The 16,515-nt window shown below is 33.3% G+C and overlaps 6 protein-coding genes and 1 non-coding gene across 7 annotated transcripts; 3 read left to right on the top strand and 4 right to left on the bottom strand.

Annotated features, from left to right (window-relative positions):
• Positions 1-2,142: 2,142 nt before the first annotated feature.
• On the top strand, positions 2,143-5,290 carry PHYBLDRAFT_161489 (hypothetical protein; the record flags this gene model as incomplete). Its single annotated transcript, XM_018434411.1, has 6 exons — positions 2,143-2,290; positions 2,363-2,431; positions 2,497-2,709; positions 2,766-3,229; positions 3,797-4,508; positions 4,557-5,290. 6 exons carry the CDS (start codon positions 2,143-2,145, stop codon positions 5,288-5,290), a joined length of 2,340 nt encoding a protein of 779 aa, XP_018298891.1.
• A 586-nt stretch (positions 5,291-5,876) lies between these two features.
• On the bottom strand, positions 5,877-6,995 carry PHYBLDRAFT_61903 (hypothetical protein; the record flags this gene model as incomplete). The annotated part of the gene is made up of 5 exons (XM_018440871.1): positions 5,877-5,881; positions 5,909-6,065; positions 6,136-6,300; positions 6,352-6,618; positions 6,675-6,995. 5 exons carry the CDS (start codon positions 6,993-6,995, stop codon positions 5,877-5,879), a joined length of 915 nt encoding a protein of 304 aa, XP_018298890.1.
• Positions 6,996-7,259: 264 nt separating this feature from the next.
• PHYBLDRAFT_161487 (hypothetical protein) lies at positions 7,260-8,382 on the top strand (the record flags this gene model as incomplete). Its single annotated transcript, XM_018434410.1, has 5 exons — positions 7,260-7,329; positions 7,605-7,656; positions 7,740-7,807; positions 7,981-8,033; positions 8,296-8,382. 5 exons carry the CDS (start codon positions 7,260-7,262, stop codon positions 8,380-8,382), a joined length of 330 nt encoding a protein of 109 aa, XP_018298889.1.
• Positions 8,383-9,798: 1,416 nt separating this feature from the next.
• Positions 9,799-10,705, bottom strand: PHYBLDRAFT_161486 (hypothetical protein; the record flags this gene model as incomplete). Its single annotated transcript, XM_018434409.1, has 3 exons — positions 9,799-9,936; positions 10,271-10,444; positions 10,688-10,705. The coding sequence occupies 3 exons, from the start codon at positions 10,703-10,705 to the stop codon at positions 9,799-9,801; spliced, it is 330 nt and encodes a 109-aa protein (XP_018298888.1).
• Positions 10,282-10,354, bottom strand: PHYBLDRAFT_t2. Its single transcript has one exon. It is a non-coding gene; the product is annotated as a tRNA-Arg (tRNA).
• A 3,038-nt stretch (positions 10,706-13,743) lies between the features above and the next one.
• On the top strand, positions 13,744-14,765 carry PHYBLDRAFT_61900 (hypothetical protein; the record flags this gene model as incomplete). Its single annotated transcript, XM_018440870.1, has 2 exons — positions 13,744-14,143; positions 14,329-14,765. 2 exons carry the CDS (start codon positions 13,744-13,746, stop codon positions 14,763-14,765), a joined length of 837 nt encoding a protein of 278 aa, XP_018298887.1.
• Positions 14,766-15,115: 350 nt separating this feature from the next.
• On the bottom strand, positions 15,116-16,129 carry PHYBLDRAFT_161484 (hypothetical protein; the record flags this gene model as incomplete). Its single annotated transcript, XM_018434408.1, has 4 exons — positions 15,116-15,277; positions 15,630-15,830; positions 15,884-15,885; positions 16,102-16,129. The coding sequence occupies 4 exons, from the start codon at positions 16,127-16,129 to the stop codon at positions 15,116-15,118; spliced, it is 393 nt and encodes a 130-aa protein (XP_018298886.1).
• Between the last annotated feature and the right edge of the window lie 386 nt (positions 16,130-16,515).

The following is a 16,515-nucleotide window of genomic DNA, read 5'->3' as shown; positions in this document are numbered from 1 at the left end:
GGACAACATCTTGATCATCTTCTTTAACGTGTGTTGAGTGATAGCTGCAGATGCATCCAAAAATGATTTTGCGAGTATATTTATTGGAGTATGCGGCATTTTTTTAAGATAATAAGTAAAAGAGTAATATATTTCTCACTTTTATATATGCTAGTATTTAATTATAGCAAGTATATATGCTTTAAATTGTCGTTTGCTATTTAAGTGTAATGCAACTAGAAGGGATGCATGATATTATCATGCAAGTAGTATCAGACGAAAACTGGCCAATTATAGCCGTTGATTAATTTTGCCCTTTTTTGCCCTTTTTTTGAACTTTTAGTCTGTCCACACCAATTGATGTCAATTACAAAATCATGAAAAGTCTGAATTAAAAAAATTTAAAGCAAAATTTAACTATAGTGCTCTTGTCTGATTGGCTAATTTTTTTTCTTTAAGGATTCATGGCCAAAAAAATTCGTGAAAGTGAAATTAACGAGAATCGTGATAGTTAAGCCCTATTTTTCGAGTTGGGTCTTCAGAGCCTTGAAATTATTGAAGCGTGAAATTAAAGGGGCGTGAAATTATTGAGGGATCACTGTACCAATAAAAAGTATCTTTTATCCTCTCTTTGATTTTACGTATACTCCTTGATTCCCAGTGGGTTTGACCTTTTGACTTTGTTATAGTAAAAGGAAGACCAACCCAGATTGGGAACAACATTTGTCAGATTTGACATTGGTGTGTCAAGTCTTGATCTGGTATTTCTTTTTTGGTACTTGTAACTAAGTTGCAGAATCAATACCACTGGGGACTGTTAAGTTTATGAATAGTTTTTGGATTGGAAATAAAATATAATTTTTATAAATATATTTCTTGACTATTTATATGAATTGATACTTGATTTCTGACTAAAAGAATAGCTACGTTAATAGCAATCTTTATGCATTTTGAAAAAACTAAAAAATTACTTTATAAGGATATTGAAGACTTTTTTTCAAATTTTAACTTTAAATTAAGTGTAACAAAACAAAAGAAATTTGAAAAAAGAAGTCTCTTATTTTTCAAAATTTGCTTGGTAAGAAGTATATTTTTTCAAATTTGCAACCAATTATATGCTTTTAATTTTTGTACTAAACTCCCATTAAAAAATACTAGCAGAAAGAAATGAAATTATTTAATATTACCATTTGCAATTTTAGTTATATTTGAGGTATTCGGGATTGTTTATGGGTTAGTATCTCAATAATGGGAAAAGTAGATACTGTGAGAGTGTTATTTATTAAAGAGACAAAATAATATTGTTTATATCTGCTACTATTCAAATCTCTGTAATTCAAATCCCTGTTCACTGCAAAAGGAGGGTGGATTCAATCGAATTTTATTTTTTGAATTTTGGCAAAATTTGGAAAAATATTTCAAACACCATCGTTTTTCAATATATTTTTTTCTTGAGATGGGAATTCGCAATTTTTTCTGATTATATTAAATAAACACAGATACAAACACAAATATTTATTAATTAGGCAATAAATCGCACAATTGTCTTAAAAAATATATGTTTCGATTGACTTGGCAGAAAAATAAAAAATAAAAATAAAATATTAAATGTTAAATGTAGTATTTAATTATTTTTCTAGAAGGAAAAACTTGTTGTTACAGATGCACCTAATTTAGACTCAATAATATTTTTATTGCATTGCAAAAAATACCGAATTTTATTAGAATATAATAATGTATGATATATGACTTATTTTTAATAAGAAAGTATATCAAAAAAAATTGAAAAAAAGAGCAAGAATTGATGTCATAAAAAATACAAGAAAAAGAAAATCCAAAAAAGGCTACTTGTCAAAATGAGTGAGAATTGATGTCATGTTAAAAAAACGTGAAAGAGAAAAACTACGCCATTATATCAGTGATTATTAAATTGAAGCCCCATTAATAATCAGGCACACTTTTTTTAAGAAAAGATCGCTGCATCAAAATCCATTTGTAATTCTTACTAATAGGGACGGTAAGCTCAATGTAGTCAATGACATAGTGAACAAGATATATCAACTCATTATTAATGACAAAAATAAGAGACATATAAAAGATGAAAATAAAATATAGTATACACCTCTTTATTATTTTATTATTATTAATATTATTCTTACTGTTATGAATTCTACAACTAAAACCTACACTGTTATGTGTACATGTTCATCATGTACCAAAAATGCAATTGGCGGAATTTTGCAAAATGCACAGACCTTTAAGCATCATAATAATGCTGATAAGTTATTAGACATTGGCCCAAAAAATCGAGGTAAATGACATTTGAGTAGTACGCGCATTACTGGATAAATTGTAATCTAATATTTTTTTTGTTAATTATCAGTTAATACAGAAGTTGTCGAAGAAGAGACAGACGTTGAGATGGTAGATGTATCTGAAACATCGATTGATTGTGAGTATAAAATTTCTTTTTAATAAATCATAATTTAGATAGCTAATAGTCTGGTTTTACTATAGATGAAGACAATTATTCTATTGTATCAGCCGAAACTACCATACAGAGTGTACCTTTTTTGAGAGAAGACGAGATTTTTCAATTCGAAGAGTCTGATGTCGAGACAACATCATTGGCTTCTGACAATGACGATCCTGATTCAAGCGATGAGTCTGAAGATGAGAGTGAAGTTGAGGTTGCCAGTGTTGAAGATTTTGAAGACATGGTTGCTTCCAGTATGCATACATTTAAAAAAGAAATATACATAAATTGTGTTACAAATAATTAACAGAAATACTTGCCTTTGTAGTTGCTTCTTTGAAAATTCATGAAATGTCTCAAACAAGCCAATTCATGGCTCTATTTGGCGTTATCTTTCAGGCGTTTTACTTGGTTCAAGCAGGTGGAACTGCTATGTTGAAATTCTTCCACCATCTTCTTGTTGCCTTTGATAAGGATACCGATCTCCCACTCACCATTGATGCATTAAAGACTATGACCGGCTTCAATTTCATGAAAAAAAGCATCGTCAAATACACCGTCTGCAACAAGTGCTTTGCAATTTACCTGCCAGGCAATCGCCAACCAAATTGCACATTCGAAAAATACACAACCACACCACCAACATACTGCGGAAATCCTCTTTTCTCTGACACCGAAGCTGATCGCGCCGTCCCTCTCATGGTTTTTCCATACAACTTGCTCAAGAATGCATTGGCACAGCATTTCGCCAAACCTGGGTTCGAGCATCAAATCGTTCAATGGAGATCAAGGGAAACCGTAAACAGTACCTTGTTGGACGTCTATGATGGTGCAATGTGGTCTGAGCTCCTTGATGAAGATGACAAGCCTTTTGTGAATCACGACCATTCTTTGATGTTGACATTGAATGTGGATTGGTTTCAACCGTTCGAGGGTCATACACATGCAAGTGGGGCCTTGTACCTGTCAATGAACAACCTGCCTAGGGAAGAAAGAATGAAGCCGGAAAACATTATCCTTGTTGGTGTCATGCCTGGTCCAAAGGAAGCAAAGATCGACCAGATGAACAACTTCTTGGAACCTCTGGTAGACGAGCTGGTAGAGTTATACGGTGGCATAACTATGAAAACTCCAGAGTTCCCCAATGGTACTAGTATCCGCGCTGCTCTTATGTGTGTTGCTTGCGACATACCTGCTGCAAGAAAGACTGCTGGATTTACAGGATTTGCAAGTACAAACGCCTGTCACATATGCAAGCGTCATTTCACTGTTGTTGCTGGAACAAGTAAGATCAATTATTCTGGATTCGATCATGAGAACTGGGTCTCCCGAACAAAAGAGGAAAATGCAACCGAAGCTGAGATGTGGTTCTGTGCAGAATCTGATGCAGAGAGAGCTGTTTTGGAGAAGCAGCATGGCACCCGTTTTTCCGAGTTGCATCGCCTACACTACTTTGATCCCGTCCGATACACGATTGTTGATCCCATGCACAATTTGTTTCTTGGGACAGCAAAGCATATGATCAGTGTTTGGAAAGACCTGAGGTATCTCCCAACTGCTGTTCTCATCCGTATGCAACGTCTTGCCAATGGTATTCTTGTTCCTCCTGGGTATGCCATTTTATCAACAAAGATCGAATCTGGTTTCCCGTATATGAAGGCAGACGAGTGGCGATTGTGGTGTCTGATTTATTCGTTGGTGGTACTAAAAGACGCTTTGCCTGAAGACGACTACAAAAACTGGACTCTCTTTGTAAAAGCATGCCAAAAGTTGACCGGTCCTTCAGTCACATATTCAGAAATTGACAGCGCACACCAGCTCCTTGGAGAATTCGGAAAAGAGTGTGAGACTCTTTATGGAGAGAGCAGCATCACGCCAAATATGCACTTGCATATGCACTTGCGTGAGTCAATGCTTAATTTTGGTCTGGTATACGCATTCTGGCTGTATAGCTTCGAGAGATACAACGGCAAGTTGAAGAACATCAAGACGAACCGTTGCAATGGTCTTGAGGTCACCTTCATGAGAGTCTTCCTGGAGAAAGCATTCATTGGTAGCTTTCTTTGAGCATATTCTACCAATCTTTCATCACCACTGATAGAGTTCCTTGAGGGGGTTGCCCAAGTAAAATCAAATTCCGACAGCTCTTCTCCCTTGAATTTGGATGCTGGCCACCCTCCTGCGTTGCCATTTAGCTTAGCAATGTTCCAGCAAGCTGCTACAAATCCATGGTACAATGTCACCGGAAGTGAGGCCTTGCCCCCGACCACATTGCCAATCAAGTTGCAGCCTTTGACTATGATGAAGGATGATCACTATCAGTGGTTATTTGAATTCTATGTCAAGGCTTACCAGAGTACAAGTGTTTCCTTCTGTGTGGTAGGGAGAATCCCAATTGGTGAGGATGTATTTGTGAACAATCGGATTCAAAAGGTGAAGAAGATTTCGTTGCTGGGGCAAGAGTACTGCAGTGGTGAAAAGAAGAAGCGCGGGTCTTTTGTGAGGGTATTGTTTCTTGAGAGAACAAATGACGATGTATCTGAATTCCCTGATCAAATAGAGTATTTATTTACTCATACCATCAAGATTGGTGGAGTCAAAAGAGTGTCAATGTTCACATTCATTAAATGGTTTCCCGCCTACTATTCAAGTAGTCATCAGCCATTAGCTGATCAAGGTCTGCAGTTGTGGGACAAGGGATTTATGGAAGAAGATGCTTCGTGCATTGTTCCAGTGCATCGTCTGCATTCGTGCTTTGCGTTGACTACACATAAAATGCAGAGTGGGACGCAAAAGCACCTGGTTATTCCACTGCCTAGAAAAGTAGTCACATAAAAAATAAATAACAACTATTTAGGTTACCAGTATAAATAATTATAATACAAGTTTTTTTGACTGTAAAAAGGTTTAGCTTTATTTATCTCTGTATTCTTATTTAGTTTTAACATTACTTCTTTATTAAGTATTTAAAAGAGCAATAGTAAATTATATTACCAGTTTTTTTTAACTATTAACAAATAGTAAAAACCATTATTTATTTCTCTTGCTTTTATCAATAATATAAAAGACAAAAAAACTTGTATATTTAATACCCGACATTTACCATTTTCTTTGCCTTTATTACATATTCTTGCTAGTATCAGTATTATAATTTCCAATAAAAAAAAACGAGGATAAAACAATCAGGGTTATATAATTAAATAATTGCTTTGTATATATATTTTTTTTATTAATTGGCTTTAAAATAAAATAAAATAAAATAAAATAAAATAATAATTTATTATTTTGATTTTTGATTTTGTCTTTTTCTTTTTCCTTTTATTCATATATTAATTGCTTCTCATCTTGACAATACCACCTGATTATATTTTACCACTTCACCCCACATCATTCAACACAATCAATAAAAATCATTAAAGTACTATATGCACTTTGTAAACAAAATAATGATTTATTGTTGGCGTGTGTGAATCCAAGCAGCAACACGTGCCTTTTTCTCATTCGATAACTCGGTGTTTCTCAAAATAATTGGATAGACAGAATTGCCAATGACGTCTGGTCCCTTGTTAGCAAGTCTCTGTTTCTTCAAAACAGTAAAGTATTCATCCACCTGCATTATAATATAAATACTTTTGAGTTAGAAGTATTAAAAAAAATAACTTTTATCATGAGAGCCTTACCAAGAGATGTCTATTTCTAGGAGTATATCTAGTTTTATTTTTCTCCTCATCTGACTCAATATCAGACAACATGTCATAGTCCAGAAGGTTAACGACAGTCTCACCAAACTTAGACTCAAGGTTTGCCTTGTCAGCTAAGTGAATTGCCTTGTAGTCTGCAAGAATCTGAAAAAAAAAGTTAAAATAGTTTACACAAAAACTGTTGACTATACTTACGTTTCTCTTTCTGGACCGGCGTCGAGAAATCCGATTTTGTCGAGCTATCTTTTCTGGCAAAGCTTTTGCCCTTTGAAGCATATACGAAATATGTCTTCGGGTTTTCTCTTCCACAACTGCAGACGAAACAGACTTTACTTCAGCTTGCTGATGTGTGTAGCTCTGCACTACATCAGCAATGGGACGGTTGGATGTCGAGAAGGCGCCCTCATTGACTGTCAATGGCATTGTTGCCAGAACTGCTCGTGTTTGAGAACGGATCAATCTCTGCAAAATATAATGTAAGTAACTTTGCAATATTCTATTACTAGTATATATCCTACCAAAACCATTGGAAGGCGGTACTTTATATATTCTCCTGTAGTAAGAGCCTGACCAATGGGACTATGGTTCGAATTGTTATTCTGGCCATTGGTTGCTCCCATGTTGTGGTAGACCTTCTCCAAAAGTGAATGAGATTCATTCAGTTGGGTGCTCATGGTGGACAAAGTGGACAGGACAGTACCATCTAGCTCTGCGCTAACTGTCAAGCTGGGAAGAATTTCCCGTTGTCTTGTGCTTGCTGCTGTCCCAGCAGTTTGTTGAACAGACTTTTTTGTAGTCGTCTTTTTCATTTTTTTGGATTGCTGCGTATTAGAAGACATGAATTGAGATATTTAAGGTTAATGAAAGAAATGGAAACAATGTGAATACTTTAATAATTAGAGTCGGGTTTCTTTAAAATAATAAAATAAATCAAAACATACGTAAAGGTGGAAAGTAAGGCACCAAAAGATTATTTTTCTGATGATGCTCTTTATAGCATTTTGCTTTCTATATTATACTTTTCTTTATAAGCCGACTTGGAAAGGCATTTGTAATAGCTTACATCCATTACAAAGATGTGAGAGATTATGGTTTAGTACGTAATGTCTTGTCTCAATCGGGATGGGTTGAATGACTTTCAATTTGCTCCATTGATTCTATCAGTTTCTCAGGGTCAACGGTCATAAAATTATAATTTTGAATTTCCCCCATTTTTTTTTTAATTTTTTCTTTCTTCTTCTTTACTTCTTTCTTAATGTCTAACATGGTAAGCATCAACTCACATCAAAGTTTCAAGACCTAATCATCTTGTTGTTTTTATTCTAGTATGATACACTATGCTTTAAACCACCAAGTCCTTCTTAACTGCCTCAAAAATAATGATAAAAAGGTAATAAAAATATACTTGAATATTTATTCACGATTTATGTATTAATTATTCTGCTTAGATTTTTCTGGCCCATTAACAAAGACATATACCTTGGGAGGGTTTACAAAATGGTATGTTGTATAAATATTAACGTGCACCTTCAAGATACAACTTGTATTTATTATTTTTCTTATGTATACCATATACTCTATAGTCACTGGTCTTTATCTCGGTCCTCTTTTTTTGATTATATACCGACTCTTATTCTCTACAGACAGACAAGTAAGTAAATAATCATTCTACTTCTTTGTATGTAATTCTAATGAAAAGAAATTATTTTATAGATAATATCTCCATTTCCCGCATGCTGCATCTTCTATTGTATTGAATAATTGGTAAGCAAAAAATAGTCTGATACTCTTTATTTCATTCTAATAAAAGATTATATTTTATAGACAATGTCATTGTATTTTGTGTTTGTCAACTCTTCTGTTTTCTGAACTGTCTGGTAAGCAAATCATAGTCTTATTTACTTTGCATCGTATTAACAAAAGTTATTATTTTTATAGACAATATTACTATAATTGAGACATTTAACTAAAACGTTGATATATCTATCTTTATGTTAAAGACATCCATCTGTTCTCGTGTTTAACTTTATTGTAAGTACATTCATATTTTTTAAATAATCTGTTGCTCTCAAATAAATATACCTAGAACATTTTTTCTAATCCACCCTATAATTATTTTTTATAAAAGTAAACAAACAGGCCAAGAAGGCATGCTGCAGCAAGCAATGGAATACAGTAGGGGTCGATTGCACCAGAGGTGGACCAATGGATGTTCGAAAGGAATAACATAGTATCCACTAAAATAAATGATGGCATCGAGTGTGATGTTTCTACCCAATTGCAACAGAAGACGATTAGTGATGTAGACGAATAGAAACAGCTAGAAACAATAAGAAAATTTTTTCAAACCAATAAAAACCTTTAAAATGACCCATAAACCTCTAAATCTTGACTAAATCTTGACCAAATCTTGACCAAATCTCTTCTTTAACAACCCATATATAGTAATAAAAAGATGTTGAATGTTATGTGGTGTATTTAAAAAAAACCCCCAAAACCAATATAAAATGAAAAATCTGCGGTCTGATAAAAGTGCGTCTATATTTTCACGACCAAAATATATCACATAAAAGTATATCACACTTTTTCTTTTTGCGTTCCTAAAATTCAGTATACTAATTGTATTCATTTAGCTCACGAATTTTAAAAAATTGGCATCATAAATTCCGATCGAATTCATGCTGAATTTTATTCATTCAGACAGTATTTGGTCAAGATTTAGTATACTGAATTGGCCCTCCTTTTGCAGTGGTTGTGTAATGGTTGGTTTACACTGTATGAGTGTGTAGTGTACGTGTACCTGGTGTGTAACAGTTCCGGAGATTGTTAACTTGCCAGGTTCATTAGCAAGAAGGAACCAGTGTTTGGTTGTGGGGTCTGTTCTTCACTCAATTGTGGTGTGTATACCACAATATTACATGTCCAATAATATATATAGACAGATTTGAAATTTTGATCAATTTAATCTGATATGACAAAGACAATGTAATACCCAACATTTAAAAAAGTATTTGAAAGTTCCAAATGCATAAAGGTTGCTAATATGTCTTAGATACTAGTTATCCAGTAATATCTTCTACAAGTATATTCACCATCTTAGACATCTAAAACATATATACAAAAGACCAATTGGCAATGACAAGATCTTTTACTCTAAAAGTCAACCATTATTACTTGCTTGTGAATTGCGATTTTTATTGCCAATGTCAACTCTGACACAAGTTAAAATAATAGAAAGATACACCCAGTCGAGACTTTGTCAGAGTTGACATTGGTGTCCAAAATTGGGAATTGCAAGCAACCAGTAATAGTTGACTTTTTAGGATAAAAAATCTTGACATTGCCAATTGATCTCTTGTAAATGTTTTAGATGTTTAAGATGTTGAATATACTTGTAGAAGATATTACTGGACAACAAGCATCTAAGACATATTATTATAGCTATTTTTTAGCCAGAGATCAAACATCATTTTGTATAAATAGTCAAGAAACATAATTAATAAAAAGCATCTTTATTCTTATCTAAAAAACTATTCTTAAAACTTGACGATCTCTAGTGGTATTGATTCTGTGACTGAGTTACAAGTGCCAGAAAAGAAATACCAGATCAAGACTTGACACTTTTATCTTCATTTACGATTCTCAGTGAGTTTGATCAATTTTGGCTGTGTTATAGCATTGGAAAAACAACCCAGATTGAAAACGACAATTGTCATTCTGATGTCGTTCCTGATCTAGGCTATCTTCAAATTCACTGTAAATGTAGCCAAACTGGTCAGGCTTTAATAACACAGGAGTAAGTAAATAAGAGAGAGGATAAAAAGATGACTTTTATTATTTTGCTTTGGGTTATCTTATATACTTTTTGAAATGATTATTCATTTTTGACTACACTCAAGTAGTGTCTAGTAATATTACAAATTATTATAAGTTGATTAAAAATTTCTAAAATTACAAACTGATGAATAATCATTCTAATTCCTGCTTCTTTTTTAAGAACAAGTCACTAGAACATGTATCACCAAAATTAAGCACGACACTGATTGGCTGACAAGAATTCGGGTACAACATATTAGAGTAAAATAAAAAACAAGAATCTAGATAGACTCTGAACAAACTCAAGTGTGAGACTACCAGGGGTCGAACCTGGAATCTCCTGATTCGTAGTCAGACGCCTTGTCCATTGGGCCATAGTCCCACTTGATATATTGACACGGGTTGTTATATTACCATTCTTAGTATTTAACAAAATTTCTGTTGTCTGGCAGTGTGGTGATGTTGTAGAATTCTTTGTAATTCTAGAAAAATTATATTCTATTATTATTATTATTTTTTGATTTTCCAACAGTGGCCGAGGCTGAATAGAAAGCAATTTTTTTATTTGTAGAGCAAAATACTAATAAGTTCAACGAAAAAGCATTATCCTGTCAACAATAACTTTAGGCAACTATACATTGTATATTATTTTCTCATTATATTTAACTGAACAAATCAACTTGGATTTAATATTATTTTTATTATATATTCTTACAAGCATAATTATCTTCATGATTATGACTTAATAATTATATTATTTTATTTGTACTTAATGATAGTAAAGAACAAATCACATTTAATAGATTGTCAATTATACAACTTTTATTATATTTTTTTTTATAATTTTATTTATTTAATTATTCAACAAGTCAGTTGCAAAACTATAAATATCGCAATACTTGCATTTAATAAACATAAATTTTTCTTTGTTTTATTTTCTGACAAGTTCTCTGAATATTTAACGCTGTTGATATTTTACTTGTTTGATTATCTGAGTATATTAAGTCAAGTCTATTGAGATTGATCAATAGTACTGTTTTTCTCTTATTTTTCTTTTATTGATTTTATTATCTTTAATTTTACATTTTCTTTTGAGTTTGTCTTTTTCTCTCTTGTAAAAAAGAGAGATTATTTCACATTTACAAACCTATTCAAACCTCAAAAACCATGATAATATCACCTGTCAACATTTACTACAAATTCAAGTACCACACTCATCAGTTTTTCACGTGTCTTGTGAACAAATCCTGCTTCAGCCAGTTTCTGATGATAGACACCAGATGGTGGGTTCCTTTGGTGGTTTGGTCTGGCGGTGAGCCATGACAAGTGATATCGGACTCGTGGATGTTGACATCAATGGTGAGTCAACCAGGTGACGTGTCTTGAGAGACAGGTATGATCCCCCCAGGTTTCTTAGAAAATCTTGTTTCCGATACCCTTTATACCCAAACCTCCAATTTCATTCCATTCCTTAAATAATTAGAATACCCATCTATATTATCACCTCAGAAACATCTGTCACCTACTAAAAATTATACTTCTTTCCTCTAATTTTATACACTTCTTTATTGCCAATATTTATTTACACTATTTTTTATTAAATTTTTATTAGACTTCATTATTATACTATTCACTGAAAAAATACCCCTGAATATACTAGTGCCAAAATAATTCAGTGATAATGTATATCTAGAGTATATTTCATCTCAGCACTACTTTTTGTGTTCAAATAAAAAAATCTGCTTTTACTATATTCTATTGGCTCGGATATAACAAGCAACAAAAGTTATTTTATTTATTACTATAAAGTCTTTGTGAATAGATAAATGTAACACCTGTTTCCCTTTTATTTCATTATTAAAAAAACACAAACGTCATGTCTTCTACTATCAAACAAAACTTTGAAGAGTGCTATTATACCAAGTGCATTAAAAATTATAATGAATACATCTTAGTGTCAAAGAGAACTGCCCAGTGTCATGGCAAGAAAGCAGCTTTAAAAGATGCTATCAGAAGTGAACTTGATATGTCATTTATAATATAAAATTTGCATTTTTATATATTAATAGCTTTTATATTAAACACAGGTGCGCAGAGATATGTAATGAATGTTGATGCAGAGTGAAAGACATTTTTATTTGGGTATCAAAAAAACAAGTTTCTTATTATATTTTATATTTGTAGCTATTGTAGTCCAAGAATCTGGATCCGTAAAAGTTCTTGCACATCAGTCTGACTTACCCGTTTTGGATATCTCCCCTATGTCAGTTGATTATGAGGTTGATGTCAATTTCAATGACATGAACTTTGAGTATGAGAGCAATGAGAATGCCAAAGATACTGTTGATATTGATGTTGAAGAAGTCAATACTGAATGTTTATGTGAAAGTCAAAAAAATCTAAAAAAAAGTCAAAAAAATTAATATTTTTTTATATTTTTAAATAGACATGTTTTCAAACAGCAGTATGCCTGAGAATCCTGTACACAGATTCATCGCAACATTCACTGTGCTATTTGCATCCCGCTACGTGGTCAACAAGGGCGCAGTTGTCTTGATTGAGTTCATCAACAAGCTCTTGAAGATTTACAAGCAGGACTTCCAGCTTCCCACATGTCTGCCTGGTCTTCAGTATATGACAGGATTCTGTGAGCTCTCCAAGGACATAAAACAATTTGTGGCCTGCAAGGATTGCCATGCAATTTACAAAGAAAATCAATCTGTCCCTCCTCGCTGCTTCTTTGTAAAGACATGTGCTCATGCAGCTTGTAACTGTGAAATGACAAAGAAATCTTTGTCTGGTGCTTTGGTTCCCAAGCATAGTTTCCATTACCAGTCCATCAAAAATGTATTCAAGATTCTTTTTAATCATCCAGGCTTTGAAGAAAAGATACGTCAATGGAATACAGAGCTAAAATTAGTAGACACAATGTGCGATGTGTATGATGGTGCGGTTTGGAAAGAACTCAAGGATAGTAATGGTGTTTTATTTGTTGAGCAGCCTCGTTTGCTGATGCTGATGCTCAATATTGACTGGTTTCAGCCGTTTGATAAAGTTACATACTCCTGTGGTTCAATCTACTTGGCCATTAACAACTTGCCTCGCAGTGACTGGTTTAAAGCCAAGAACATAATCCTTGTAGGACTTATGCCTGGTCCCAAGGAGTCTAAAACTGATGAGATAAATAACTATCTTGAGCCAATGGTAGATGAGTTGATACAGCTGTATTGTGGGGTAAGAATCCCAACATTTGAGTCTCCTGCTGGCGAAGTGATTCGTGCTGCACTGATGATGGTTGCCTGCAACATCCCAGCTGCCAGAAAGACCAGTGGATTTACTATGCATAATAGCACTTGCGCATGCTTTAAGTGCAACCGTCATTTCACTCGCTTTGACAGCACAAACAAGGTTGATTTCCGTAGATTTAAAGAGTCTGAGTGGTGTCATCGTAACTGTGAGAAGAATAGACTGCATGCTGAGGAGTGAAAGAACGCAGTTATCATCTCAGAAAGGCAGCATCTGGAAATCGAAAATGGTGTTCGATGGTTGTAGTTGCATCGCCTTGGATACTTTGATATAGTATGTGAAACAATCAATGATCCCATACACAACCTGTTCTTGGGGACAGCAAAAAGAATGATAGATCAGTGGATTGAACGTGGTGTTCTCGGAGACAAATATTTCATTGCCATGCAAAAGATAGCTGATAAGATGATTGTGCCAAGGGGATATACTGCATTAAAAAGCAAAATTGGCAAATAATTTGCATTTATGAAAGCAAACAAGTGGAAGTTGTGGGTATTGATATATTCTCCAGTGGTGTTGAAGTCAGTGCTCTCATCCTTGCATTTCAATAACTGGATTGATTTTGTCTATGTATGCTGTCACCTTGTAAAGCCCAGCATTACATTTGATAATATTAATACTGCCCATAGACATCTCAAAAGCTTTTGTGAAAAATGCAACGAAATTTACACTACCACAATCCTTATCTATAATATGCACTTACATCTCCATTTTCGAGAAACTATTTTCAATTTTGGACCAGTGTATAGTTATTGGCTCTTTGCATTTGAGAGATACAATGGCCTACTCAAGAATATCAGCACAAACAGCAAGAACGGTTTTGAAGCCACATTTATGAAATGCTTTGTTGAAGATATATACAAAAGTGATTTTGTTAATTCTGCTCTCACATGTCTCACTCAAGCTCCCTTTCTTCCTGTCCTTTTCAAACTTGTCTGTTCATCTACACCTGTCCTTATCTTGCCATCTGCCTCCTTCACATTGTTCAGCCATCATTCATTTTGCAAGCATTTGTGAATTCTTCTGAAACTGCTAGAATTCCTATCTTAGACAACAAATCTCTCCCACCTACATCTCTCCCACTTTCAGCTAGTAAACCTTCTTCAATGGGTGATATTGATTATTCCCATTTGTTGGAATACTACAAACTCACGTACCTCACTCCTGATCTCGTCCATTATCAAAATGCTGCTGCCTCTCCATTCTTTGTTGACAATCAGATTATAAAGTTAAAATCAATCAATATTCTTGGCCAAGTGTTCTATGGCAATAATGGCACCACTGGCCGCAGATCATATGTCCAATCATTATTTCTTGGCAGTGATAGAAGTATAGAAACAACCTTCACTTGTCAAATCAAGTATATCTTCATTCATTCATTTACTCCTCCTCCAACGTCGCCCTACTATGAAGCTGATTCCACTCATCATGATCAACATGTATTTGTATTTGTCAACTGGCTTCTATTACATGGAGATAAATCATGAGAGAAAGATGAAGTTGATATTTGTGGTTCAACACCTTCGTCATCAAACTATCATTCAATTTTGCCTGTACATAGAATCTCTTTAGAAGTAGCAATTGCTAATCATACAACAGGACTTGTCCAAAAAAACTGGTAATTGCATTACCAAAAAAGCTTTATGCTTAAAAAAAAACAATAATAAATATCCTTTCTTTCTTTTCTTTCTTTTTTAAAAAAGATAAAGTAAAGTAAATGATGATAACAAAAAAGGGCAGAGAAAAATAATTACTATCTTTATATAAATCGTCAGCATCGAGTTTGTGAAGATAAGAATAAATAAGATGAGATAAACAATGATTTTTATTATTTTTATTATGGCCCATCTCTAAGGGTCCACAGAGGGAAACATAACATGACGTCATTGGGAACTAGTTTCTCAGACAGGCTGGCAAGATTTCTGTCTAACAACTGGGAAATGTTGTTACCCAAGTTTTCTTTCACAATCTCATCAATGTTGAAGATAAGGTTATTAAACTAAAAACATATTTATATATGTTGTAAATGAGTATTGACTACTGCTGTAATTGAGAATAAGTCTGAAGGAAATAATATAAGGCCTCAGCTATTCCAGTCAAAGGTGTCTACCGATTACTTTATTATTTAACACACAGGTTTAGCATGCATGATAGTGATTATATTTCATATGATGATATCACCATAATATGGGATACATCAGTGGATTATTATAAGCATAATTATAACTTATAAACACATTTACTTTCGATGTTTATACTTCATTGGAACTACACACATTTATATAATTAATTATACATTAATTATCCCAAGATCACGTTGCTCTGATTAAGGCTCAGATAGGATCAATTACCTGACCCCAGTCATATAATTTTCCCGATCCAAAATAATATAAATAGCAGTAGTAGTTCAGTGTAGGAACCTGGTCAAACTTTGATACAAAATCCTTTCTCAATAAACAAAACCTACACAATTTCTCACAAATCTTTGTTTCTAATCTCAAATCTTCAATTCTTCCTCTTAAAAACTTCTTCAACTTCAACCACCACAACAACTACTTTACCAAAATTGTTAACTGAATAGTTTTTCCCTTTATTTATAACATACTTCTTTTCAATATTTTTCTTTTCTTATAGTTATATATTATAACTTCATCTATTTCTTCTTTCATGACGAAATATTTATATAGCTATTTTTCTTTATATTTTTATTTACAATTATCTCATCAAGTTTTATCTAGCCTATTTTTGCCATATATTTTATCTATAAAGTAATGTAAATTTATATCTTTAAAATCCTTAGTAACTAAAAATCATGTGATTTACCTATTCCCAATTTGGAACTTACAACCATCTTAAAATTCTTATCTTTTCTAAATCACATGACTTAGCAACTACCACTTTTCATTATCTTAAAATCCTTGCCTTTTCTAAATCACATGACTTACCGACTATACTCTGCCTTTGAAATACAAAAAACAAACACATTTCCCCCTTCCTCTCTCATATACATATATCCTATTCAGTTAATAATGAAGATGTCTTTTTTTCCCAGATTAAAAAAGCGTACCTAATTATTTTCTGAAAATGAATATAATAAAAATTATTATAATAAATGTTATTTTCTCTAAAAAAAACCCCTTCTTCATCTTTTAAGAATTTTATTGAAACATAACTTTAAAAAAACTAAAATTAAAAATATGCTTTCCGCTGAGAAACGTTGTGCTTCATGCAAGTTGG

This window comes from Phycomyces blakesleeanus, assembly GCF_001638985.1.
Source record: "Phycomyces blakesleeanus NRRL 1555(-) unplaced genomic scaffold PHYBLscaffold_1, whole genome shotgun sequence".
Lineage (NCBI taxonomy): Eukaryota > Fungi > Mucoromycota > Mucoromycetes > Mucorales > Phycomycetaceae > Phycomyces > Phycomyces blakesleeanus.
This window is presented reverse-complemented; position numbering and strand designations above follow the sequence as displayed.